General features: G+C 48.1%; 7 protein-coding genes across 7 annotated transcripts; 5 read left to right on the forward strand and 2 right to left on the reverse strand.

Annotated features, from left to right (window-relative positions):
- Positions 1–149: 149 nt before the first annotated feature.
- On the reverse strand, positions 150–2,165 carry F5Y00DRAFT_226306 (uncharacterized protein). The gene is made up of 2 exons (XM_048006318.1): positions 1,262–2,165; positions 150–1,209 (listed from the first exon to the last, which is right to left on the reverse strand). Exons 1-2 carry the CDS (start codon positions 1,770–1,772, stop codon positions 620–622), a joined length of 1,101 nt encoding a protein of 366 aa, XP_047868822.1. The 5' UTR covers positions 1,773–2,165; the 3' UTR covers positions 150–619.
- A 325-nt stretch (positions 2,166–2,490) lies between these two features.
- F5Y00DRAFT_226309 (uncharacterized protein) lies at positions 2,491–5,880 on the forward strand. Its single transcript, XM_048006319.1, has 5 exons — positions 2,491–2,637; positions 2,789–3,187; positions 3,247–3,321; positions 3,375–5,226; positions 5,288–5,880. Exons 2-5 carry the CDS (start codon positions 2,876–2,878, stop codon positions 5,413–5,415), a joined length of 2,367 nt encoding a protein of 788 aa, XP_047868823.1. The 5' UTR covers positions 2,491–2,637; positions 2,789–2,875; the 3' UTR covers positions 5,416–5,880.
- Positions 5,881–8,871: 2,991 nt separating this feature from the next.
- F5Y00DRAFT_156158 (cytosolic Fe-S cluster assembly factor nar-1) lies at positions 8,872–11,185 on the forward strand. Its single transcript, XM_048004621.1, has one exon. The coding sequence runs from the start codon at positions 9,280–9,282 to the stop codon at positions 11,041–11,043; it is 1,764 nt and encodes a 587-aa protein (XP_047868824.1). The 5' UTR covers positions 8,872–9,279; the 3' UTR covers positions 11,044–11,185.
- Positions 11,089–12,003, reverse strand: F5Y00DRAFT_258152 (uncharacterized protein; the record flags this gene model as incomplete). Its single annotated transcript, XM_048010657.1, has 2 exons — positions 11,089–11,764; positions 11,822–12,003. The coding sequence occupies 2 exons, from the start codon at positions 12,001–12,003 to the stop codon at positions 11,089–11,091; spliced, it is 858 nt and encodes a 285-aa protein (XP_047868825.1).
- Positions 12,004–12,521: 518 nt separating this feature from the next.
- On the forward strand, positions 12,522–13,526 carry F5Y00DRAFT_226317 (uncharacterized protein). Its single transcript, XM_048006320.1, has 3 exons — positions 12,522–12,735; positions 12,798–13,050; positions 13,120–13,526. Exons 2-3 carry the CDS (start codon positions 12,849–12,851, stop codon positions 13,245–13,247), a joined length of 330 nt encoding a protein of 109 aa, XP_047868826.1. The 5' UTR covers positions 12,522–12,735; positions 12,798–12,848; the 3' UTR covers positions 13,248–13,526.
- A 1,381-nt stretch (positions 13,527–14,907) lies between these two features.
- Positions 14,908–16,775, forward strand: F5Y00DRAFT_226318 (uncharacterized protein). Its single transcript, XM_048006321.1, has one exon. It carries the CDS (start codon positions 14,985–14,987, stop codon positions 16,383–16,385), a length of 1,401 nt encoding a protein of 466 aa, XP_047868827.1. The 5' UTR covers positions 14,908–14,984; the 3' UTR covers positions 16,386–16,775.
- Positions 16,776–23,667: 6,892 nt separating this feature from the next.
- F5Y00DRAFT_156204 (kinase-like domain-containing protein) lies at positions 23,668–26,696 on the forward strand. Its single transcript, XM_048004623.1, has 2 exons — positions 23,668–25,091; positions 25,146–26,696. The coding sequence occupies exons 1-2, from the start codon at positions 23,863–23,865 to the stop codon at positions 26,584–26,586; spliced, it is 2,670 nt and encodes an 889-aa protein (XP_047868828.1). The 5' UTR covers positions 23,668–23,862; the 3' UTR covers positions 26,587–26,696.
- The last annotated feature ends 200 nt before the right edge of the window (positions 26,697–26,896 follow it).

A 26,896-nucleotide genomic window follows, 5' to 3' on the forward strand; every position in this document is an offset into this window, starting at 1 on the left:
AAGACAACATCCCTTCCGTTACTATGTACCTTTGTCACTGGCTTAATAATATCACGGTCTGTTCTAACCCTTTTAATATTTCTAAGCTGCATATTCAAATGCTTACCACGATAGACATCTTCGAATCCTTGGTTTTTGCAGGTTAGGACGAAATATTTTTAAAAGGATATTTTACAGGAAATGCGCCTCGCATCTTAAGCTAAAAGATGGTAATTATTGTTCTTTTTACTATGTCTACCTTTATAACTTGAGCTTCGTGGTTTGCTGCTTTCAGTAGAAGTTCAACATTGAAAATGGCTATCAGGTAGACTTTAATGATATTAAGGAGCACTCTGAAATTCAACGGAACAAGGCACCACTAACTTCGCAGCCTGTACAAGGGGTGAAATTACAATTAGTATATTTCACCTAACTAATGACGCCGTCCCTGCTCGATGTATTATTATATTCCCTGGAAGCTTGGGAATACACTCGTGGCAATGCTTAAACCCCCAAGCGCTTCCCTGCGCTGCTATTCGCGATATCTAAAACCTTTCTATAATCCACGAATAGATGTGGACTACATAGCATTGGCTTTTCATAACTGATTTGAAAGGGGTACTTCTCCTTCTTTAGCTCTTTAGTCCGTGAGCTGGCTTAAACTGGCCGCAGTAACCTGCGAGCCGTTGGCGTTATCCTGAGTATCCTCCGGCGCAAGGCTTCCCTCTCCCTTCTTAGCTATTCGAGTATTTGCCTCTGCCTCGAGAACCAACTCGCGTCGTTGCCACCAGTCTTCCTCGATTTGGATGACTTGGTCTAATAGAGCTTCCTTCTCTAGCCATTCCTGCCTATATGCCTCTTCCATCTGTTTGCACTGTCGCTTCAGCGTCTCGCTATCTTTCGTCGCCCACTTGAGATTTGCTACACACAGCTTGTACAGAGACTTCATATCCATGGTAAGCTCCTTGCTGGAGAAGCCCTGTTGCTCCGTCAATGGTGTAAAAAAGTCTGCTATGTCTGAGCCGGTATCCCCATCGTCCACGGCATCGTCTTGACCTGCGGCGTGCGACTGAGGGGTCTTGATTATGATCTTGAGCTTTCCAGATTTAGGGCCGGACTGGGTTTGCATTGACTTGGGTACGGGATCGGATGGACGCAGAGCCTCGGTCTCGTGGACTGTTCGCATATGTTTCGCTAATGCGTCGGACCTTGTAAACGCACGGTCACATTCTACTATTATCAGTTCCTATTCCCCTCGTACGATGGAGCTCGATGATCTTACCGGGCAAATAACAGTAGAATGGCTTCTCCCTCGTGTGGCTTCTCATGTGAGCTTTCAATGCGTAACCACTTGCATGTGGTAAACTCTTCCTGGGGCATCCAATCCATTCGCAAGTATACTTTTTCTGGCGGCTCTCGATATGGTCGTTATGAATATGTTCAACTAGTTTGTCCATATTCCCCAAGTCGCCTACCCTGCATCCGTCCCAGGCGCATACCGTGACCTGCTCCTGGAATTCGTCCTCGTCGAGTTTAGCATTGATGGGGGAATTGGGTATATCACCCGAAGTGTCTGACGAGATATCGCCATCGAGATCATGGTCTGATTCTTGTTCGGGCTCGGGTTCTATATGAATGGAGGAAGAAGCTCTCGACCTGTCGCCTAATTTCTGTCGTTTGAAGGGAGGGGGCGCTGGTTCATCAACGACGCCGGTATCATCGAAATCGTTGTCGGCTTCAGGCGAGTCGGATGATAAAGAGCTGATTGAGGACGAATCTGACAGCAGCACCATCTTGGATCGCGCTCGGCTTTTAAATAATCTAAGCGTAAGAGGGCGTAGACGGAGCGAGCCCGCGCTGCTGCGAGATGGGGAAACGAATAAGTTATAGGCGCAATCTTACGCAATTACTACAATTCGATATTATTATTGAATATTTCGAGGAGAGGAATTAGAGGTTGATGGAAAATGGAATTTAGATTAAGGTAAACCTAGGTAGGTAGGCTAGATGGATGACAAAGGGAGGGAAAGGGAAGTAAATTGTACCTAGTGTTGGAGGTTGGAGGAAGGGAAAAGGCTGATGAGCTGAGACAGCCAGCAATCAACAAGGAATCTCTAAATTATTTCTAGCGATGGGATGCTTCCGCGCGCATTAGCATTGGCGGCCGCGTTTGTTGCGATAAGCGTTTAACAGGTAGAGCTTTTAAATGCCTACCTATGCACAAGATGGATGATGGATAACAGGTTGGAATAAATTTATGCGAATTGTGAGTTATGTTGGGCATTCAAGCAGGGGTAGGTAATGAAATGTATTCACCTCTATGTACAATAACACGTGGGGTATCACAAGCTTTAGGTAAGGTCTGGGCTTCAATTGGAGAAGTTGGGCTGCTCGGTCTGCATAGTGAATGTACCTACTGTACGTACTCTCATACCGGTTAGAAGGCGACCCCGAAGGCCGGGCACCAAAAACCAAACACAGCCCACTTTCATTTCGTAATAAGCTGCGATTGCTCGCCAGGCTGCCAGGCACGAATCGAAACTATCGATAAATTGGAACTACCAAGAACTTCCTCTCTTTCCTTTCTAACTCTAACATGTTAATGTTACTCACGCAATCACCATCGAGACAAGTCTAAGTTACATATCATTTGAATAGGTACTTAGTCCAGGCTGGTCAGATATAACTACCTAAGGTTGGGTTTGAGCAGCGTAAATACTTGAAGCTCTCTCCCCCTGGTTGTTGTGACATCACCCCCACTCACTCGAATTTATTACTCCTTGTGTTACTTACTACCTATTCTACCCAGGTTGTATTCCACCAAGCCTCGACATCGACGATAGACTATAGACGAAACCAACTGTTATAACATATTCCCTCTCCTCCTCTCCAAAAAATGGCTTCGTTAAATCTTTCTATAAATGGTCCCTCGATCAAGAGCAGTTACCAGGGAGTTGTCAATGCACCGCCTCCGCCTTCAGGGAGTTCTTCTACATATGGTCAATGGGCCCTATTCTACGTACAAGCCCCTCTAGCCAATGTTTTCCAAGATACTGGGAACAAGGAAAGTGTTCTGAAAGTTCAGTCAACCGGCTCTGGAGAACTAGAGGATCTTATTGAGGACTTCAGCGAAGGTCGTATCCAATTCGCTTTCCTTAAAGTTAAGGATCCGAATACAGGTCTGCCTAAATATGCTCTAATTGCATGGGTTCGTTTTCTTACTCCTTTTCGACTGAGAATTATAATAAATTAGCTAACAGCTTGTAGTGCGGCGGAGGTGTTCCCGAGAGGACGAAAGGCTACTTCACGAGTCATTTAAATGCCGTTTCTAAAGTTCTTCATGTATGTAATCTAACTTCTTTCCGGTATTAGAACACGATACTGACTACAGCTAGGGATACCATGTTCAAATCACAGCTCGCTCCGACACCGACCTCGAGCCCGCAAATATCCTCCAGAAAATCTCTGATGCGTCTGGTGCCAAGTATACAGCGGGTGGAAGTGCGCCTGTGCAAACTGGAGGAGCACCCCCTCCAGTAAAGTCGAAGCCTGTCTTCTCTACAACTTCGAACTCGTCTAGTAACCCCATAGTCGCTGCACGAAACGCAAGTCTGCGAAAGACAAATGACGACGGCTGGGGGGATGCACCGCAGGTTTCGCGGACCGAGCTTGAAAAGGTGGAATCGGCGTATAAGCCAACCAAAGTCAACCTGGCCGAGTTGACAGGCCAGAAACAAGAGCCCTCAAGGTTTAACGGTTCAAGCCAGCAAGACGACAAGCCTAGGGATACAATCGGGGGAGGATACCAACCCGTTGGGAAGGTCGATATCGCTGCTATTCGAGCTGCAGCGAGGAACAAACAAGACGATCGACCGATACCAGTCAAGGGTGCTTATGAGCCGGTAGGCAAAGTTGACATCGCTGCGATCCGAGCTAAGGCACAGAAGCCAGCGGAACCTGAACCCGCCCCCGAAGCTGAAGAACCACCGAAGTCTCTAGCAGAGCGAACTGCAGCGTTTACGCAAGCCGAGCGTATTACGGAGCTTCCCAAGCCTAAGGTCGCAAAGAAATGGGGTGGCGCATCTACATTCACAGGCACCAAGGCACCTACTCCTGGCGCATTGGGTTTGGGCAGCCCTTCGCCAACACCCGTCGCGCCTCCGGTGGGATCTGCTAGTCGAACCTTCGCCGATCAGGGAGGCAAGACGCCTGCTCAAATCTGGGCCGAGAAGAAGGCACAGCAAGGCTCTGTTTCTGGGATCAACAATCCTCCGGTATCCCCTGTCCAAGCGCAGAAGAGCGGAGGAGGTGGTTGGCAGAGCAGTTATAAGGGGAAAAGTTGGGCACCGGTCCAGACGGGATCATACAGTCGTAGCATTACGGGGCAAAAGACTGGCGAGACCGAGACTAGCCAAGAGGCACCGGCATCTCCAGCGGGAAGCGTTAGTGCCATACGCGACCGTTTCAAGGAAACAACTCAAATAATCTCTCCCGCCCCATCTGCACCGAAAGTTCCATCACCCGCTGAAGATAATGAGCGAGCACCACCTCCGCCGCCTTTGGCCTCCCGGCCTTCGGACGGAGCACCTACCGGTGGTTTTGCACTTCCCGGTATGCCTCCACGCCCACCTCCAGTCACAGATGAGGATGAGGAGCTCGAACGAGAACAAGAACGGGAGCACGTGCGAGAACCATCACCTGTTCGCGTGGCAGTGCCTGTCCCTCGTGGATCTGAGCCTGAGATTGAGCCGGTGCACGAACCTCCCCGATCACTCCCCGTTCGACCTATCGAACAAGAACTCCCTAAAGAAGAACTACCAGCGGAGGAGGAGACTCACGATCCTCGCGCGGCTGCTACTGCCGTTGCTGAATCCCAGTTTGGCCACGAGCAAGTGGCAGAAGCACCAGCGGCTTCCAGCGGAGGCAAACGTGCCCTAATCCAATACGATTACGAGAAAGCTGAAGACAATGAATTGGAACTTCGCGAAGGCGAGTACGTCACCAATATCGAAATGGTTGACGAGGACTGGTGGATGGGTACCAACTCGCGAGGCGAGACGGGCCTGTTCCCTAGCAACTACGTTGAACTTGTCGATGATGAGACGGAGGAACCGGCACCAGCACCTACAGCCAGCCATGAAGCACCTCCTCCGCCTGTGCCGGCTGCCGAGACTGAACCCGAGCCAGCAGCGGGTAGCGGACATACAGCTACAGCCCAGTTTGACTACGAAGCTGCTGAAGACAACGGTAAGCAAACCCATATCTAATTAATTTACTAGTAGGGTAGCATAATTAACGAACGTGACAGAACTAAGCTTCCCCGAGGGGGCTACGATTACTAACCTAGAATTCCCCGACGAGGACTGGTGGTTCGGTCATTACAAAGGGGATTCGGGTTTGTTCCCTGCCAATTATGTGCAGCTAGACGGGCAGTGATTTACTATTTATTATCTTCGCCTACAAAACGATGCCACGACAAGTATGACAGCGGCCGTTGATTTGGAGAATTACCTAGCCAAGGAGCAGTTGATAGCAACTCAACGGAGAGACCTGACATGAGAAGAGTTTGTTTCATTTATCCTTTTTTTCGTAGTTAGCTGAATAAGAAAAAGAAAACCGCACTTTTATATACGAAAAATCAATCAATATTCCCCGTAATTCAGCGTGTCCTAATAAATTAAGGCTCCTCTTTGATATCTTGGCATTCGGAATCTTTCAGCCCTACATGTGATTGGACCTGCTTTTGATGCTCCATTGTACATACAAGCACATCCAAGCAAGCAGGGTCCTACATGGACGGGGATATCCGGCTTTGGCGAAGAAAGAGTTGGTACAGTACCTAGGTTTGGTTCGTGCCTTACGTTAGTTTCTCTTTTAACGCAGTAAAGTAGCAATATTGACAAGTTCAATGTTGCTAGACCGATTATCTTCCAATTAGGAACCTTGTATGCACATGGGAAATCATTGACGGAAGTACGTACCTACATATAGTGTAGATCACATGGGACTTGGAATCCCTACATATAATCCGTATATAGACAACTAACCACATATAGTATCTTATTCACTACATATACAGGTATTGGACGGATATCTCGGCCTTTTTAGTGTAAACCGAGATAGCCTTTCATATCTCTCTAAGCCTTTCTTAGTACTTACCATTCCCACGCGGACGTAAATGGGCTAAGCCGGTGGAGATATTCAAAGCCTTCCAGCGCATACGTACATACTACCCGTACGTGGCTGATGAAAGATGGGAGGCCGCCAATGTGGAGTTTCTAGCAGATGTTGTATGTAACTGGTTGAGATGATGTTGTTGCGCAAAAGGAACATTTTGCACAACTGTAATTTTACGATGTGCGCGTATACACGGATATTCAATATGGACAAGTACTTACTAATATATAAAAGTGAATAAGTACTTATATATAAAAGTGAATAAGGGGCTATTAGTTTCAGGTATGACGCGTTTCGACGACCCTCGAAAGGCAAAACAGTGGCGTACCTACGTGTAGGTAGGTACTGGTATTTACATATGTACATTCAATACGTAAATTGTTAACGACGATAGCCGCTGAGCCACTTTGAGTTACGTGCCGTTTAGCCGCACAGCACCGCTGCAGCTTGCGATAGCAACCCACCTGCCATCCGAGACAGCAAGAGAAAGCGCCAGAAATAGTACCATGCAAATGCGCTAAGGCGCCTACCCAACTATGAGGTACCCAATGCAGGTAGCAATTCCAGTAATTCCAGTTATTTCAATACAGCTGTACAGCTAAGGTACATTGTGTATCCCTTGAAACTCTCTTCCAAAGAAGGAATGCATGACCATCAGATCTCAATTCATCTACAGTTACAGGTCTTATTTTTGATGTATCTGGTACCTTAGCAATACATTTGCATTCATATTTGACCCACCGCCTTCTTTTTCCCTTTTTTCATTTACACTCTGACACTTCTCGCGAACTCAACTATTATTATCAAGCTTCTCGTCGTCACCATCAACTTTTCCTTCATTTTGATCCTCCAGAACAACCCGACCTATTCCATCGTTTTCGACGTTTGGACGCGAACAAAACATCTTCATATCTGAATAAAGTACGTATGGCGCATTTAGCTAATGATGGTCATTCGATTGAGGCTCTAAAGCTTATGTTCTTGGCGATTGACCTAACCGCGCCGCCATGGCTCTTGGCTAACTCAATCTTGTTGTCGCAGGATCCCGAATTCGACTTACATCCATCAAATCATCCCAGATGGCTAGTCACGATTACTACCAGCAGGGTCCTCCTCAGGGTTATGCCGGTGGCTACCCGCAAGCGCCTCAGCCGGTATGTCGCAATTTAGTAAATCGCTTCAACGTCCTTAGAATCCCCAATACATGTCGCAATCCCATTGAGACATCATAACTCATCTGCCAAGACAACACTTGATGCCTGCGCTGCACCCCGCGATCCCCAAACCTCTGGGTCAGCACGTAATAGCAGGCCGAAATGTCACCTTAGTTCTATATATGAACGGCAACATTTCTCTTCACTACAGGTTATAGAAATCCACAGGCTAGAAGCTAACTCAATCAAATCATAGGCGTATGGTCCTCCTCAAGGCCAGTACTATGGCCCTCCTCAGGGTCAACCCCAGATGCAGTACCAGCAACAACCCCCTCAAGAAAGGAAGCAGGGTGGCGGCGGTGGCTGTCTCCAAGGCTGTCTGGCAGCGCTGTGCTGCTGTTTCGTCTGTGAGGAAGGATGCGAGTGCTGTGCCGACTGCTGCGAATGCTGTTTCGAGATGTGTTAAGGTGGCCCCTGTCTAAGCCGATATGATAACGACGCCCCCGACGAAATGAGATGGCAGATCGGCTGCACTCGAGGGAGTGTGCTTTGAGATGAAGTGTCGAATAATATTGCGCATGCAAACTGCTACCTCGACGGTACACTTCGGCACCAAGAATGAATAAAACTCGATAGGGTGATTGGTCTCTTTACAGATCTCAGTGCGATGAGATAGATTATCAATGCTTCTGTAGCAGACGCGTTCATTCTATTTTTATTCTTGTTTTCCTTCAGTTCATGGGCAAATCCAAGTTTCGATATCAGTTTATCTGATGATACTCGGCCAGCTTTTGGTTTTATGACATAGGCACGGAACATAGGCTCCTTGCCTTTTCCCAAATAGGATTTTCTTCCGTAACAATACCATTTGCATGTTGGTAGGAATACCTATAGGTACTATGGCAATTTGTGAAGTTTAAGATTTTATTATGTCCACACTCAATCCAGATCCAACATTATCTTTATCACCACAGTGGATGTCTAATTGTAGAAATTCAGCGTGCTAAGATATTTAAGCCGCAGTATCTTAGTAACTACCTGTTCAATATATGCTAGTTATCAGAGGATTATGAAACTTGGAAATGTAGGAATTTTAGCGAAGTCAAGGTAGAGTCTAACAGATGGCTTCATCGTGCGTGTATAAAACCAGAGGTCTCATAGACGAACATACTAGGTTAGACTTCAATGATTGCTCTTTGTTATATTTCCCCTTCAGTTCGACCTCAACAATAAAAACAGCCGCCTAATTCTTTTAAAGGAATCTCTTATATTTGTAAAGTAGTAAACTGTTTATGACATCTATTATATTATACTACCTTGGTACGTAAATGTGTTTATATAAGTATTTTTACAGCTATTAAGTTATCGTGTTAACAGGTGAATAGCTGTTTTTCAGCTAACAATGCGGGAAGTATCTAACATGTCCAGAAGGCAACGTCACTTTCACCAATCATGTTATTAGCGTATTGTACAGTAGATTCTTAGTATTTATACGGTAAGTATAAATAAGGGTAACCCCGCGGAAACGGGGGCTTACATATGTACATGATAGCGGGGTGCCGCCACCCGTCCAATGCTAGGGAGCCGATTTCGCATGACAAAAATTCGATAAACCGCATTTCAAAGCAACCTTAGTACTTACAACTCCCATGCGACAATCATTACAAAACTCCAAGAATTTGCCTTTCAGTTGACTCCAGACTTCACATCCCCCTAAAGAGGAAACTATCTTGTGTTATATTCATACGTCGACGTAATTATACCTTGAATAGGGAAATTCTTGACTATAACCTCTAACCGCCTGTATCACTCGTTTTGACTTATACGCAATTCCTAGGCACCTATTCAATATTCCAAACCAGCCAACCAACGACGGAGCCATATAAGTAAATCAGGGGACTTGTCCCCCACGCCTCGGCTCCTCTCCTCCCCTCTCCCTTCCTCACACTCTCCAACATTGCTGTACACAATGTCAGCAATTCTCTCAGCCGACGATCTAAACGACTTCATCTCCCCAGGCGTAGCCTGTATCAAACCCGTCGAGACCCTCCCTGCCGCCTCCGCACAACCCGCCCCCAGCGACCTCGACCACGAAGTCATCCTCGACGGCCAACAGAGCGCCGGCGCGAACACAGCAGGCCCCGCCCAGATCTCGCTGACCGACTGCCTGGCCTGTTCCGGCTGCGTGACCTCCGCCGAAGCCGTGCTCGTCAGCCTGCAGAGCCACTCGGAGCTGCTGAGCGTGCTAGACGGCGCGCCGGGGTTGCGGATAATACGGCGCGATGACGGGTTCGGAGTTGAAGGCCTGGAGAACCCAGATAGCAAGCTCTTCGTAGCAAGCGTGTCGCCACAGACGCGCGCGAGCCTCGCTGCGGTCGCGGGGCGAGACGTAAGCGAGCGGGATGCCGGGCGCATGATATCACAGTTGTTGATGGGGTCTGAAGGACTACGCGCGGGCGGCCAGTGGAATAATGGGTTTACGTGGGTCGTCGACACAAATACAGCAAGAGAGGCATGTCTAGTACTGGGCGCGGAGGAGGCGCTAAGCGACAAGGGCAAAGTCGCAAAACCCATTTTGACGTCGAGTTGTCCTGGATGGGTATGCTACGCCGAGAAGACGCATCCACATGTCTTACCATACATCTCGAAAGTGAAGTCGCCGCAAGCGCTTATGGGTACACTTCTAAAGACCACGTTAAGTCGGACACTAGGAATCTCTCCCGACCGGATATGGCACCTAGCTGTCATGCCGTGCTTCGACAAGAAGCTGGAGGCAAGCCGCGAGGAGCTTACGGACGCTGTGTGGAATGGCAATGGGCAGCCCGGTAGGGGCGTGAGGGATGTAGATTGTGTTATCACGAGCAAGGAGATCTTGATGCTAACAGAATCGAGGAGCATTGATTTCTTCGGATTATCCAAAACCCCTGTTTCCGCCTTATTACAAACTCCCTTTCCTGATCCCACCCTAGGGCGCTTTCTCTTCCCTCCGCGGCTCCGAGCGGGCCAGGCGGACCCGCTGGCGGGAACCTCAGGGGGCAATCTCTATTACACACTAAAATACGTCTCCGCACGACACCCTGGGTCGAAAATCGAGACCGTACGCGGCCGGAACGCCGATGTTGTGGAGTATACCGTGACCTCGCCAACCGGGGAGCCGATATTCAAAGCTGCGAGATATTACGGTTTCCGGAATATCCAAAATCTAGTCAGGAGGTTGAAGCCGCCGAAGCTGTCGCGAATGCCGGGCGCAAAAGTTCCCGGGTCTCGGAGACCTGCAGGTAAGCCGGCTGGGCTGGAATACGCCTACGTCGAAGTCATGGCATGTCCCGGGGGCTGCACAAATGGCGGCGGTCAGATCAAAGTCGATGATCCGGTAGTAATTGAGAGGAGAGGCCTGGAGACGAAACCTGGGCCTCAGGAACAGAAGCAGTGGTTAGCACAAGTCGACGAAGCATACTTTTCGGCTGAAGACTCCGACTTCGATCTGGAGGCCGAGGATGTGAACTTGGCCGTAGAAAATGGAGATCAGGTGCGAGGTGACATGGTCGGCAGCATTTCTCCATCATACATTCGAGATACCCTGGCGCATTGGGCAAGCATAACAGGCATAGATGTCGATAGGTTGGTATACACGAGCTATCGTGAGGTGGTGAGCGACGTGGGCAAGGACAAAGCGGCGGGCAACACGGAAAGGGTCGTCCAGTTAGCTGGCAAGATCGGTGGCGGCTGGTAGCATTATTATCGTAGATCGGCATATAGAAGAACCCGAGTAATCATATCAACTGCCCTTGGCGCCACGCTTGGCGAACCCGAACCCTCCCCTTCCACTCCCATCCGGACCCCGTGGTGCACGGATGACTTGATCTTCTTCCCGCGGCGTGGAGCGCCGGGACAAGGGTGCTCCACCATCGCTGTTGTTGCTGTTCCCCCTCCGCTCAAGTTGAACCCCGGGCTTGGGTGAGTAATTCGGGTCGTAGAGCTCCCGTCCCCCGCCCGACTGGCTACTAGGTCGTTGGATGTTACTATCCCTGTCCCTATCCCTCTCTCCTCGGCTCTCATTATGCCGGTGTCCTCCCCCACCCCCTCTTCCACCTCTTCCCTTGCCCCGCGGGCCCCGCCCTTCCGCCGACCGCGGGGGCGTCACAGCGCCAGGCGTCGTGGTGCCTGACGACGGGTTCGAACCTCCTACGGCGGCACTATTAGTACCGAATATCTTGGCGCGCGCCTCGTCGTAGCGCCGTTGCCTCTCCTCGCGCTCCCGCTGCTGCTTGGCTAGGATCTCCTCGGGCGTGAGCTGCGGGGCCTTCTTGCTGTCTTCGTCGTCGTCGCCGTCGCCCGCGTTAGGGTCTGAGACGGGCTTCCGGCTTAAGACTTTGACGGCGGACTTGAAACCTGTCGCGAGAGGCGGGTCTGAACGCGCGGCGAGGTAGTGGAATGCCTCGGGAGGCGCCTCGCTGTGAGTGTGTGTGTTAGTCTATCTGGAATTACGGGAGGGGAGAATAGGGACATACGCTGATTCCCAGAGCTTCTTGTTGGACTCGGCATGCTGCGCCAGACGCTCGGCTTTACTCAATTGCGGCTGCGGTTGCGGTTGAGACTTCGATTCTTCTTCGGTCGTGATGGCCTTGTCTGCTTGAGCCTCCCAGTCCTCGTCTTCCCAGGCATTTGGGACCTTGGCCGTCCTTTTTGCCATGGTAGCTAGCTAGATGTATTGGAACGCGGGGCACTCGCGTAAATCTACTTAGTTAATGTATTAATCTAAGAATGATCGATTATCTCCAATCTTCTGCCTCTATTTGCAATCGCATTTATAAGACTGTAATCATATTAGGTCTTGGGAATACAACGAACGGCTCTGACGATTGAGCGGGAGGGGAGATTTTTCGCTTTTCGCGAACGGAGTTATTGGGTTAGGGAAGGGAAGAAGTACCTAACACATGTACATAGAGCTTAGTAGGTACATACCCCATAACCCATAAACCCCCTTGCGTTTGACGTGGAGCTTTTGGAGCTTTGGGGCTTACCTAATTTGGGGCGGTCTAGCTGACCTACTGCGTAAGGTACCTAGGTACATGTACGTCTTGTGTTACAGTGCATGATAAACCTGAGTTACAAGAAATAAAGCCAATCACAGTAGTGGTCATAGAGTGGGGCCGGCTATTGCCGCCCTCAGCTCCAACTACGATTGTACCCAAACCATACCAACAACAACTCAACAGACATGAGTCAACATTGAAAACATACAGTGATAGGCAACAAATATATTATACATACTGAATAACTTGCTCAATACAACAAGGCTTATATTGCTTTTCCTTTCTTCTTTTCTACCTTGTTTTGTTTTATTTAAATTATCTTTTTATGTTTCTCGGAATATCATAAGCTCGCCTATTTATAGCGGCATAGATATCTCACCTAAATCCCAGTAAGTCAACTGCTACTCTGGAAGCCGATAGGGTATCATAACTAACTTGAAGCGATATGAAGTCAACCCTTTTTATTACATTGCTTACGCAAGCTAGAATATACTCAGGAGCCATGCAGAGCAACACTCCCAGCTCATCTCGCCCGCTTACCTCGCGGGTACCGGGCCAGCTTCACACACCCACGCACTCCTTTAGCGATGCCGCCTTCACTCCGGACTCCTCCGAAGTCAGGGTGGGTACCTGGAACGACAAACGGTCTAGGGAAGAGCTAGATCTTGCGCGAGCTAGACTTGCTGACCAGAAGTTCAACATGAGTAAGTGTTTGTATCCTCAGCTAGGTATGTTTAGGATTTCTACTAACCGTGGGGTATAACCCTCTGCAGGAGACTACGAAGATCCTCTCTTACCCCGTCAACATCCGCAGTCTCATTACTACCCAAAGGGTGTTACGGCAGAGACGGAGGCCCAACTACTGAAACTCGTTGCTGAACTTACGGGCTCCTCTAGTTAAGTCTGGCGGGCTTGTAGCATAAACTGGCACCTAGTTTCTAAGGATTTCTACACCGGAATTTTATACTATCAACCCTAGGAAATATATTGTCTTTCTATCTATATCATTCTGTCCCTACCCCAAGCTCCTTTTATTTTCGGCATGCCCGTAGATTAACAGACCGCTTCGAAAGATATTCGAAACTGTTGTCTATGATTCCTGTTAAGTCTGCCACATAATAATGACATAGCTTGCTAGAGCGTGACAATGTCTTGGTGTAAGTTAGGTATAAAAGAGCCCCATTCTGAACCAGCTAAGCCATATAGAAACAAAGGACATAAACTTCGTGACTGGGCAAATAGACATACAACCAACTACTTAGCTCATACGGATAAGAACTCCTTCACCACAACAGGTGTATACATTATATACAGTTTTGTAGCTACTACAGTAACAGAAACATATTTACTATATTTTCAGACATATCAGTACACTTTATCCTTTTTCTTACGCCGCTAGGTGTTCTTTGTATAAAGCAGTCAATGTATTCTCTTCTATCCCTTAACTTCTCCCCTATTCTAGAACTACACTACAATACGATATGCAATACAAAAGGGGTGTATTTAAGAACGCCCACAAGTGGCTAAAATATAAGGTCATTGTCCGAGAAGTCATAATAAAATTCAAGAGGCATATAGGTAATTTGCTGAACAGTGTCGTAGTCCTTTCTTTGAGCTTTGTAATAAGGGACATTACCCGCCAACAATGTCACATTGTTTGTTCGTCGGATATCATGCTACGATATTAAACGAAAGTCGAGAATAAAGAGGCCACAAACCCGAGCTGGTACCAAAATTCAAGATCACCGCTTATGCACATCTTTTGGGGAGCAAACTTTTAATTGGCATTTTGATCAGGTGTCTACAGGGCATCTAGGGCAAGATACCTGCATACCTGAGGTTTTAATATCTTTAATACCTAAGGTAGGTACCTTAAACCCTCAGTTCAGAACCGATAAGCACCGTGATAATTCCACAATCTGCCCCCCCTCTTCTTACCGCCCAAGTCCAAGGAAAGTACGGGAATTTTTACAACACAAGACTCGATTTTTTTTTCTTCTTCTTTTCTTCTTTTCTTCCTCTCAAGTTTCCTCTCGAGTTCTTTTCTTGTTCCAATCCCTAAATCAGCTCAAGAAACTACAACCACAAGTACTCTTCCTAGAGAAAAGAAAACTACCTAACTACAAGGTGAGTCAAGTACTTCATCATATGCAACTTCAACGTCCACCCCCCCTTACTCACCTCCGCACTTCAAATTTTGTCTACACACTACAAAATAATTGTCACGGTTATTTTAAAACCCAAAATCAAATACTGTATGCCGAATCATCAAATTAAAACTACACTCTATATATTCACAACCTACTACCCTCTAACTTTTCGAAACGTACCTGTCAACTAACTGTTTCAAGATGAGGGTCCAACTATCTGGGCTAAGCTCGGCGTCGATAACCACAGGATGGTCTAACAATACACCGTCCTCGCCGGCCAGAACGCCACCGGAAGAACCGGCTTCGCCGTGGACTGACCGGTGGCCGAACCATAACCTGGCCAATTACTAGTAAGTAGCATTGAGATTTTCCTTTCCCTACTTATTGGAAAGTCTTTTTTTTTTAATATGTCTTTCCTTTCCCTGCTTATTAATATGTAATATGTCTTATACATTCACTCTTAGCAAACACTAACTTATATTCAAAGTATGGACGCCAATGCAAACGCTGTGCCCATTCCAGCTTCCCCCGGGCCTCAGCAGGCGGCTGCTCCTGCAGCCGGGCAGCAACGAGTTGTTACGAGGGGCACTGTCCCCCTTTATAACCTAGAAATTATCCCTCCCGGACATTACGATCCTAACCTCCCTCGACAATGCACCTATCCCAATTTCAACTCTCACCTATCAATTCTTCAACGACGACAGCTTAAGCAACTCGTGAACACTCTCGAGCAACCTATTACCATTGACCTACCGACAAAGCGCGACTACTACGATAGCGCACTAGTTATCTCTAACCTCAATCAAGAGCGTGTCCTCGCCAACCTTGGAAAGCACCCACTAGCCACCATCGCTGAACAAGACCAGGCAAGTTCTACTGTTGCCGACGAAGATTCTTACCAAGAATCCCCTCAAGAATCCAACGAAAGATTCCGCGAGGAATCTATCAGCTCCATCGACGAGGAAGTTCAAGTCAACGGCGAACTTACCAACATGGCTGAGAGCAACAGCGGCCCGTTCGATGCTGACAAATACCTGGATTCTATTGAGGACCCCGAGCAGCGCAAGAAGACCATAAATGCTGGAATGGATGCCATGTGGCCCTCCAACCACGTAGTCAACAACGTCTGGCGTCACCCCTACTATCGCGGCGAAGAAGAAGACGGCGACTACGAAACCTGGTTCAGAGCTACAGCTCACGAACTTGACTGGGACAATGATGACCCCTACTATGAGCCCGAGGATGATGAGCATTGGAGGGAGATGAGCGTACCTCAGATTGGCGATGAGGGCATTCCCGACCAGGCAGCTCTTGACTATGTGATGCATATGCGATACCAGCGCGAGAGAATGGAAGTTGCGATTCGACGAAAGAGAGAGCTGTGGAAGGAGCAACATGGTGGCGCTTACGATGCCTTGGCTGCTACTTTTGGAATCTACGGCGGCAACGTCGAAGAAGAAGAAGAAGAAGACGACGGCAATGACGATGAGGAGGAGGAGGAGGATGGTGATGATGAGGCCGAGGAACCTCCTGCCCCTCCCAGTCGCCCCATTCGCCCCATCCGCATCAAGCTAGTCTCTAAGGCTAAGAAGGATATTGCAAACGACACTGCTTCCAATATTGCTAGTCCCCAGGACCCCCACCAACGTGGTGTTAGTCTCGTCTCAAGTACTGGTCTCTATTCTACGCCGGCCCCGGGCTCCCCGTCAAGCTCAGTCCGTTCATCGAAGCGCGGTCGTGGTCGTGGTCGTGGCCGTGGCCGTGGCCGAGGACGTGGTCGCGGTAGTGGTCTCAAGCGCAAGCTGGATGACGACGCAGCGTATGAGCCGGATAGTGATGAGTCTGACGAACAGGACGGTACGCGCAGGAAGCGACGCCGAACCACCTGAACGTGATTGGAATGGCCTTTCCCTTTCGGATGAATGATGCCAGGGAGGGGATACGAAGTTACAACAAGACTATATACCGAGATCTGGAAGCTCGTCGTTTGCGAATATGGCCTTGGAACTTGCGCGCTTGGTTCGTCTAGCACTACTCCGATATTGAGAGTAAGAGGTGGACATGGGATGAGACGGCTCGAGGATTGCGTCTAGGTCTAACTACTTGATTTGGACGGGGAGTCGATAAGCTCGTTACTATAGGAGGGGAATCGAGTTACGATTCTTCTGTTCTTCTGGCAGCATGGCAGTCAATAGGCCATGACTGCTTACCATTAGGCGTCACATTCACTCTGAGTTGATGCGATATATATGGATACTAGTGCTATTTGCTGATAACGAGGGTTCTCCAACGAAGAGACTGATACCTCGAGGACATAGCTAGATAGATACTTTCACATTTTCAATCGATGAGCGTTTAGGTTTCCATGGTATCGTCTTTGCGCTGGGTTCAAGTGTTGATATCGAGTAGGCTCATCTAGAAATACTCCTAAGTTTAGGTACCTTATAAATGCGAAAAAGCCATGATTACCATAATTCTAGTTCAGAGTAGAAGCCACGGTACGTTGGAAATGTCTTCTGTATCCCCTTGATGAAGGTATGATCCCTAGGTACACTAGGGTACTACCACGGTGTAAGATCGATATTGCTACCCTGGTTCTCGAGCCTTATATAGTTCCACAATCTGTCGTGACTCGTAAGAGACGCGTATTGTCATACTTATTTCTAATGACTTAGTAAAAGGTTGAGATACACCTCCTTATTCTCAAGATCGCCGACTAGTAAATTAGAACTAGGTACTCTTTTCTATTATGAGCATCCTACGCCGGTCAGCGCTATTGTTACTGAAGCCTTAGGCTCAAGCGTTCTAGGTCTCGATATTTGAGTAACTTACCTAGGCAGGTGGTTGGGTTAGAGTTGCTATAACATGACCGATATGGTCAGATTCTCGTACTGGCGTTACCCCTGGGTGTGATAATATGCATAGGTTTATTTTCATCCCACTAATTTACATACTCCATTCGATGCGTATATGCTAAGCGCTGGGTGCTAGCCTTGCTATATTTATCGTATAATCGATTGCCACACGTGTTATCTAAGTATTTGGAGCAATCGCATTTCTGGAAGAGGATGCTACCCTCGATACATCTGTGGGGTATCGGTTGTGCGTGCGTGATACATGTTACCTTACCTACCTACCTACTCTAGCAGGTAGCTTTCAAGTATTCAAGATATAGCTTTAGGCAGTTGACGTGGATTGGGATTGCCTAAGAAATGATTACGTGTTCGACGGCATAGGAAATACCTAGGGTTCTGGCTCTGATATAGCGTACATATGAAGATGAGAGACGGGCACGTCTGAGGTAATCTTCAAGAAGAAGGATATCGAGACATGGGTGGCGATCGCAAACTAGATAAGCCTATGGACATGGACGTGTTCATGTATGGATATAAGTAAAATTCTAGACTTCCCATCTTGGTTTCATTCTAATCTTTACATGTCCATCTATATATACGCGGTAGATACCGTGGTAGGGGTACGTTTATTATATCTCCAACTTGAACCTTACCTTGGGTGACAAGCTTTTGGCGGAGATGGTACTCGATACCCGATCTCCCCGTCTCTGCTCTAGAACTAGAAAACGGGACTGCGCCGTCCGTTGGTCTTGGAGGTGGTCGGCTACCACATGGCGACAAGGGTCCCGTTTTCATCCTCTCCCTCTCCCTATTCTGCCTGATAATTTCCGAAAGGCTTTAAACAGAGAGAAAACCAGGTAGCATTAAAGGGTGCTTACTGCTGCTAATTCATATCGGCGCCCTCTGGGGTAAGTAGGATTTTTCTTTTTCTTTCTCCTTCGCCCCCCGGAGTGACGGAAGATATTTGCGAATGGGGCCGCGCGGGTTGGTGGCATCGATCCGTCGGCTCGGATTGGGATGGTGGGACTCGCGGCGCGCTATGAGGTTAGCGATCCCGGCTCAGGGTTTTTCATGTACTATGTAAGGTATAACCGCCTAGGTTATGTATGTAAGGTATAGCCCTAAGGCATGCGAGTATCGCGTGGCCCCGAGAGCCTAAAAGGATGGATGTACGGGTTTGAAGAAAAGGGAAATGTTGATAAATTCGGATATCCGTAAATGGGGTAGCTCAACGCCTTGGCATCCGAGCTCTTGGATTTGCTAAGCTTCGACTGCTTAATTATATCATCACTCTTGCGTTGCTGGACAAGGTAGAGAAGGGAGGTCTTACGATCTAGCTAGCTTGGCTGGTTATGTGCAATACCACATAGTTACCCACGGGAGAAGTGTGTACTTTAGATTACTACCCATCCCATAATGAAACCCCGGATATGGATAGAAAGCGGCGATGGTTCTGAGAAAAGAAAAGAAAAAATTGAATCATGACTCGCAGGTTCACACCACCTCCCCCGATCCCCATCCCGCTTCTCCCGCATCTAGTCCCACGATTACGATCAAGTGGCTTGCGCATGCGTGACAGCTCGGCTGCATCCATCGGTACTCTAAAATGTCCTTTTGAGACACGGGCATATGTGAACGCCATGCGTTGGGTACCTGGGAATAGCACTTGACATAGGCCGTGCTGGGTCGGTGACGATGCTTGGGAAACACAACTTTTTTGTCGTCCCCGTCCTACGTTACAGGGGCGCGGAAATACACTACACACATGGGTGCTTTTTGGTAACAGGTAAGTAGATTATGCCTAGCACTGCAGCAGCCTCTTCGGTCAGTCAGCGTCGACGTGATGCATCCCTTTCCCAACGCATCAACAGTTGACATAATCCCTAAAACACCACCATGCATGTTTCGTCGCCACCTATATAAAAGTACAGATAGAATTTTTGAGCATAGTCTTGTCTTTAACCCGAGTCAAGTGTTGCAATAATTGCACTTGGAGATGACAATAGTCTAACCTAGTAGTGTGTTATGCGTAGCTGAACTACATAATAACAGCAACAAGTTATGCCGCTTACGTGCTGGATTAGCCACGGCCAATCTACGGAAGGAGATTAGCAAAAAGAGATTAAGGGCCCGAAGCTGTAACATGATGCTATTCCAAGCTTGTGAGAAGGATGCTAAATGATAAGCCGTCAAGTTCTAGTTTAAGATAGCCAAATTCTAGTTTAAGATAGCTCAGGATAAGTTTGTTTCATTGTGGTTGGCGGCAACGCAAGCGTCCTGCGAGAAAAGCGGTACACAGGGGTTTATTAATGACAAACGCTGCGTTCCGCATTAGGGCTGGTGGTTAGACGCCGCCGCCATTTAAAAAGGAATCATGGATATCCTATCAGACGGTCTCCACATCAATGTACGTATGTAAATGGGATATGTATGTAAATAGGAGGTTAGGTAGTCTAAGTACCTCTTTGTGCCGCGGTAAAGAGGTTGAAGGATTGCCGTGTGTACATGTATGTAATGGATTACATGTACATACAGACTACATCTTGGGCTTATATCACTTGATATACATATAGGAATAGTCTTGACACCGCAACTTCGAGACTTCTAGAAGAACCAGCCACCTTAAAAACGTCTAGGGCATACATAGCATAGCCATGATCTGTCCGTCTTAGGTGCCATCTTAGGTAATATAGGAAGCCGAATGAAGTCGATGAAGCCAATGATAGTAACACATGGCAATAGTAGGCTCTTCTGGGCTCTTACATACCCAGCATACCTAGGTAGGTAGTATACCCACATTAGTATACCTACATATGTAATATTATTTGGGTCGGGTGTCATGTCATCGAATCGTCAATAAGGAGATCCTCCCGGATTCTACCGCCTTGCTTGTTTTTGCTTGTTTTGCGCTCTGCGGACGTTGCGGGCGTTGCATATGTCGCATATGAAACCTGGGAAACTTGTTTTAAGAATGCAACAGGCGTAATATGGTACCGGTACTGGCGCTGGTGCTGTATGATGATGCTATATGGTCTCGTACGAAGATATAGTGTATACACTAGATCAACAAGGTCTCTGGGTCTCAGATCTTGCCCGCTCCGGCGAATATTCGTTGACAAGGTCTTAGTAGAGATATTCTCCACCCTTTCCCACCTTTTCCACCTTTTTCTGAATTTCGCCGCAATTGGCCTGTCCCCTTTCTTTAGTTGAATGGTATTTGGTATTTGGTATTTGGAATTGGGAGATATTCCCGACTGCTCGTGTGCCGTGTTTCCTGCAATTCGAATTCATCATGCCTTTGTAATACTTTAATCCCCCCCTTTCCCCCGTTTCCCGCCAAAAGTCGGCGTTGACAGGTACTCTCTCATCGCGGCTAGTTTCAGAATTGCGACATAGATCTCGCTCGACGTACATAGCCGGCTAGCCAGACCTAGGTACGATCGCCTTCCCCATCAGGCATTCCGCTGGGTTAGGCACAACAACGGGCTGGTACGGTATCAAATCACAATAGCACAATAGCACAGTTCCCCCCCTTTCAGACCCTTCAGGGTAAGAATAATCAAGGCCGGAGAAGGGAGAGAGAGATAGAGAGAGGAGGACTTATTTCGAGGTCAAACTAGCACCCGAACCTCGCCGGCTTCTCCAAGAGGGCACACCGAATCACATCAGGAACTTGTGATAGTCGGCTGATTTCGGTACCGGTAGTATCGATATTGACATTACTGGCAGATATTACTGGTGATTCTCGAGAGCTGAAATTTAAGCGACAACTACCCTAAGGGTAGCGCACGTATGGTATAAGTGTATGCTGTATGTATGTTGTCGGGTGTATGCTGTCTGGTGTCTGGTGTGTGGTTTATGGTATGTACAATTTAATAGAGAGTACGTGGACACACATGAAAAACAACACGAATGCCGGTGTACCTAACGTTGCCACGTACAGTACAGTACCGTAGATCTGGTCCATGGACCCTGACGACAAAACCACCATTTATTCGAAAATGGTGAATTACCTCACCTCTCGTACCTTTTGCACCTATTGAATTCGTACACGAGAAAGGAACCCCGCCGTAAACGACCCTCTTAGAAATCGATAAAGAACATTGAACAATCGTAAGTACCTAATTTCATGTATCTCATATGTACTTTCCTTATATAAACTGTACTGTTGGGGTACGAACCTTATACCTTGGGGTCTACCGTTCGCGCTGTGCCGGGCGTTGGCGGAGCCTAGGTAGGTACTAGCTAGAAATTGGTCAGCCACTAGGCGTTCCCGGGTCCTTTTTTAGCAGACTGCCCCGATTTGATTTTTTAGCTCCCATTCTTGGGATGGGATGGGATTAATGTTATTAAGATAAAGTAAGAAGTACGTACATAATTTAGACCCTTTCAACCGTCTAATGTTGTATCAGTGGGTTAACCAGCACAATCAGCACGTACTAACCTTCTAACGAATTGCCCCGCCATCAGGCCCATCAGGTCCATCAGGCTCAAATCAGAAGCCCGCCTTTTTCAGCAGCAAGACATCAATCAACCGCAACATCTCCTTCGCGACATCATTTTACCAGCTACCAAAACCACTGACGCCAGAAAAAAAAAAATACTTTCCCCTCACGCAAATCAACAAAACTCCTCAGTCTTTTTACTTTCAAACCCCCACGTTCGCGTCAAACCTCAAATCTCCAACCAAACGACGTCCCTTCTGGTAATTGATTTTATTTTAGATTCATCCCAACTATCAAATCCGTTCAGACGAACCACTACTACCGCTGTTACCGTCACTACCACTGCCGCACGCACCTGCCGTACAACTAAATTACAACTACTAACCACCGGTGTCTCATAGTAGAGTTTAGGGAAATCTGTTTGGACAGGAACCTGGCATTGACTGAGAAGATCAAGTCTGAAAATTTGGTCCATCATCATGTCAGGTTCGGAGGGCGGATTCGACCTGCTTCGGCGGGCAACTCAGGCGATGATGTCAAAGTAAGTCAAAAAGAATTGAAAAAAAGGGTTCATCTGTTATGTTGCGTCTATACTCCTCAGATCATCAGATCACCAGATCACCAACTCGGAACACGCCCCCCATTTCATTCATTCCCTCCTCCCCATCCCATCCCATTCCCTGCGTTTAATCTTTAATCGCTATCGATCACATTCATTCATCGTTCCAGACGAATATTGAATTAGCCCTTAACCTTACCCATACCCTCCCAATACCTCATACCTCATGATTTATACTTCATGCTTCACATGCTCCATACTTCATATTTCCAGCCCGCTACAAATTTGTTTACATAATTTGCACAATATCGCCATTATCGCCATTATGCCAATTACGCAAGCTGCGACCTCTGGGATCTTTGTGGCATCACCTACAAAGTCACCTACAAAGTTCCCTTTCCCGTTTAGCCAGTATTTGTCTTCGGATTACGAATCACTGCCCAAGGACATTCCAAAGTTGGCCGTACGACACCCCCTGGCTCGAAGTACCCAACTTTGACCGCAATGGGGCCGGGCTTGATGAATCGTCGCCGACGGCTGTACTGGTACTGCAATGTATACTGCAAATGTATACTACGGAGTACTCTATCTATCTGTCTGGGTCTTTCTCTGCTCGTTCAGGCCTTATACCCAAGCCGGCTATACGAGGTTACTCTAGATTCACCATCCACATCGGTTCAGCTTCGCAAGTGAGAATTCAGATGAGATGGCCAGCCAGTTACGATGCAAGTTGGTCATCGGCCCTCTTCCCGACAAGGTTACCAGATGTATACAACTCGACGCTTATTTTCGACGCTTATTTCGACGCTTATTTTTAGATGAGACCTCCTTGGCTTATCTGCGTTGTACAGTCGTGGCTGGTCACCGATCTTCGCAACGAACAGGTCCCCATCCCATATTGCTTTGGCCAGCTCCGTTCTGCGGCGAATCTGATCGCGGGGTCTGGACGAGGCTTATAATTATTGTCATATTGAGGCCTGACTCCTTACTCGCCAGTGCAATAAACCGCAGAGGAGCCCAATGTGTCTCTATGTCACTTATGTCACTCCTCCCCCCCCTTCGTTCCCTGCTGGGCTGTTCCCTCTCTTGCATCCACCCCACCTCGCGTCGATCCATCTCCAACCGCACCCCTTTTACCCCCACCTCAACTCCCCTTCAAGGTTACCACATGGCGAGTGTCATGGGTGGTCGCTTCGAAAGCAACATGGTGTTCGGTTCGATGAAATGGCTCGTGAAAATTTCGCTCCTTTTTTACCACCTGCCTGCCCATCTTCCGCATCGCTTGCAATCTCGCATCTATGGATATCTGGTTACGTTGCGGGATCATTGGACTTCCTCACCGCTGCCGTCATTGGATGGCTGTTTCGTGGAGATGTCCTCTACCCAAGATACCTCCTTAAATCCCCCTTGATTCTCTCGTCTTTTTAACCCCCTGCATCGTCTTCTTTCTTTAGCTCCAAGAATATTTTGATTTATTGTCTTGAGAACTGGGGTGATAGTTATTAACATGCCAAGCAGGACGTCTACTACGGAGGAAGATGGGTCTGATCAAATTGGTTATGATACCCCACGCTCTGGCATCGCTACGCCTCAGCCTGACCTCCACGACAAGCGACTACCGGGTATTATGAGTACCTTTGGCCAGGTTCGTTCTCCCCCTTTACCCTTTTCCCTTGGCCGCTCGTCTTCCTCCCGAACACAAGAGACTGAGTCGACCTACCCTTCGTTTCCCCAGGAAGAGAAGGATGCGCGCACCGTACCTCAACAACTGCCGAGCCCTGGATCGGATTTGAGCAGCAGGGATCTCACGCCTGATATTTCGCCTCTCCTTCCACATGAGAGGATCGAACCCCTGGCAAAAGTGCAGTCCTCGCAGCAATCAGCTTCCGATATTCATTCCTATCCTACGCCTCCTTGTTCACAAACACCGTCAGAAAGGGGAGGCAAGTTGTCCGATTCGAGTGGCGATTCCGACGCGGCTGCTAGCGGCTCATCGAATCGTTCTTCGATGAACAATAAGAGCGTCACAGATCTCTCGCAGATGAAAGTTCGGAGGGCCACTTTGGCATCCCCCCTTACGAGCATTGTCACTACATCTAGTGTTCTCGCGAGTCACCTCTCTATCCCTAGCGACCGTACCTCTACAACAACACCAAGTTCTCCCTCGGATACCCAACCCCCTACAGGCGATGCTTGCAGTTTTTTCTCTAAGTCCGCTTCGGTTGATCGACTCAAGAAGCTAACTGATGGATCGAAAAAGAGTGGTCCCTCGACACCTACTAGAGCGCTCTCGACTACCCAGCTGTCCCAACCCGAGGAGAGGTCACCCTCAAAGCTTAGCGGAGATGGCTCGGACGCAGGTGGCAGGCAGACACCGGTCTCCTCCGCGAGCGGCGGCGCCGCCGCGCCACCGCAGAGGGGCAAGCTTACTATTAAGATTCTGGAGGCAAGGGGCTTACGAAAGAGTCACGACCCTTACGTCGTTGCCGTATTCCAAAGGAGCGAACTGATCTCTCACGGACCGCGAACATTCGAAGACGAGGACGAATCAGCACCTCAGCCGGTTGCGATGGGCGGTATTCCCATCCAGCGCCAAGGCAGCGACCCCGGTCGTGCGATGGCAATCCCCATGCGCAGTCGCCAGAGCAGTAATACTAGTATTTCCGATTATAATACTTTTCGCAATCGCCCACGACGATCGTTTACATGTCCAAAGTGGGATGCTGAGGCATTATTGTAAGTCTTGTAAGATTGATAGGGTCCCCTGGACACATGGACTAACTTTAGTAGTGATGTTGTTGATAAAGACATGCTAGTGGATATTTCGGTTTACGACCACAGCGCACAGGGAGAAGAGTTCTTAGGTCATGTTGACTTCCAAGCAGCTACTCCCGGAAAGGATGATCCTGTCCGAGGTTGGTTCCCGTTAAGAGGAAATGCCGACACGACACCCGACAAGACACCTACCGGCGAGATATTCGTTGAGGCCATCTACCAGAGAACGGAAAAGAGGCATTACGGCCCGGATGATTTCCAAATTTTACGATTGATTGGGAAAGGTACATTCGGCCAAGTTTATCAAGTGCGAAAGAAGGATACCGGCCGAATATATGCCATGAAGGTCCTGTCGAAGAAGGTCATTGTGCAGAAGAAAGAGGTGGCACATACAGTTGGGGAGCGGAACATCCTAGTCCGGACAGCCATGTCAGAGTCTCCATTCATCGTCGGCTTGAAGTTTTCCTTCCAAACCCAGAATGACCTCTTCCTCGTCACGGATTATATGTCTGGTGGCGAGTTATTCTGGCATTTGCAAAAGGAGGGACGATTTGACGAGAAGCGAGCTAAATTTTACATCGCCGAGCTCATCCTCGCCATACAACATCTTCATAATAACGACATCGTTTACCGCGACTTGAAGCCCGAGAATATTCTACTCGACGCGAATGGCCACATAGCCTTGTGCGACTTTGGTTTGTCCAAAGCAAACTTAACCCAAAACGACACCACCAACACGTTTTGCGGAACTACCGAGTACCTAGCCCCGGAGGTTTTACTGGACGAAGCTGGATACACAAAGATGGTCGACTTTTGGTCCCTAGGCGTCCTCGTATTCGAGATGTGCTGCGGATGGAGTCCCTTCTACGCCGAAGATACGCAGCAGATGTACAAGAACATCGCATTCGGCAAAGTACGATTTCCGCGAGACACACTTTCGCAGGAAGGCAGAAACTTTGTGAAGGGCTTACTTAACAGGAACCCGAAACATCGACTAGGTGCCATGGATGACGCAGAAGAATTAAAGCGCCATCCGTTCTTTGGTGATGTGGACTGGGATCTCTTGGCCAAGAAACTCATAACCCCGCCTTTCAAGCCTAAGTTGAAGTCCGAGACAGACGTCTCTTACTTTGACCCGGAGTTCACAAATGCACTAAACACAAATGGATCTTTGAACGAGCGTGCGCAGCAGTTATCCACGGGCTTTGCCACGTCAACTCCCCTTTCTCCGACCACGCAGGCGAATTTCCAAGGCTTCACGTTTGTCGACGAGAGCGCACTGGACGATCATATGCAAGGAAGGTACATTGATGAGGATATGGATGATGTGGATCGCCGAGATAACGACTGGGACGACCTAGATGACATCGATCTCCGAAAATCAAACAGGATGAGTGGAATCGTAAAGACGGGCAATAACGATGAACCGTTTGGTGAATCCCACTTCGACATATGACACGGACTTTTCTTTTTTCTTTTTTTACTGGATTGTTACGACACGAGGATACCTGACCCGCTTGTTCTTGGCATCTAGAGCGGATTCGTCTATTACTCTTAAAATTCTCTCCATGGCATCATGCATAGGGCGGCATTCTGCATGAGTCGGCGGTTGGCAGAGGTTACTTAGTCACTACGGAGTGGTAGGGCGTTTGGCATTTGCAAATAGTCTGGAATCATGGCACATACGTACACGAAATCGCGGAATAGTTTCGGAAATACTCAACTAAAATCACCAATTCAGGTCGTGAGGGACCAGTACAGATCGC

This window comes from Daldinia vernicosa (genome assembly GCF_022497035.1).
Source record: "Daldinia vernicosa strain CBS 139.73 unplaced genomic scaffold F5Y00scaffold_5, whole genome shotgun sequence".
Classification (NCBI taxonomy): domain Eukaryota; kingdom Fungi; phylum Ascomycota; class Sordariomycetes; order Xylariales; family Hypoxylaceae; genus Daldinia; species Daldinia vernicosa.

Bases quoted from the DNA above. Each gene is read 5' to 3' on its own strand.
- F5Y00DRAFT_226306 (XM_048006318.1), bottom strand. From the start codon at position 1,772: ATGGTGCTGCTGTCAGATTCGTCCTCAATCAGCTCTTTATCATCCGAC. The intron at 1,210-1,261 runs GTAAGATCATCG...TGATAATAGTAG, and splicing joins ATTCTACTGTTATTTGCCCG to AATGTGACCGTGCGTTTACA.
- F5Y00DRAFT_156204 (XM_048004623.1), top strand. From the start codon at position 23,863: ATGCCAAGCAGGACGTCTACTACGGAGGAAGATGGGTCTGATCAAATT. The intron at 25,092-25,145 runs GTAAGTCTTGTA...TAACTTTAGTAG, and splicing joins TGGGATGCTGAGGCATTATT to TGATGTTGTTGATAAAGACA.
- F5Y00DRAFT_226318 (XM_048006321.1), top strand. From the start codon at position 14,985: ATGGACGCCAATGCAAACGCTGTGCCCATTCCAGCTTCCCCCGGGCCT.
- F5Y00DRAFT_226317 (XM_048006320.1), top strand. From the start codon at position 12,849: ATGCAGAGCAACACTCCCAGCTCATCTCGCCCGCTTACCTCGCGGGTA. The intron at 13,051-13,119 runs GTAAGTGTTTGT...AACCCTCTGCAG, and splicing joins TGACCAGAAGTTCAACATGA to GAGACTACGAAGATCCTCTC.
- F5Y00DRAFT_226309 (XM_048006319.1), top strand. From the start codon at position 2,876: ATGGCTTCGTTAAATCTTTCTATAAATGGTCCCTCGATCAAGAGCAGT. The intron at 3,322-3,374 runs GTATGTAATCTA...GACTACAGCTAG, and splicing joins CCGTTTCTAAAGTTCTTCAT to GGATACCATGTTCAAATCAC. The intron at 5,227-5,287 runs GTAAGCAAACCC...CGAACGTGACAG, and splicing joins CGAAGCTGCTGAAGACAACG to AACTAAGCTTCCCCGAGGGG.
- F5Y00DRAFT_156158 (XM_048004621.1), top strand. From the start codon at position 9,280: ATGTCAGCAATTCTCTCAGCCGACGATCTAAACGACTTCATCTCCCCA.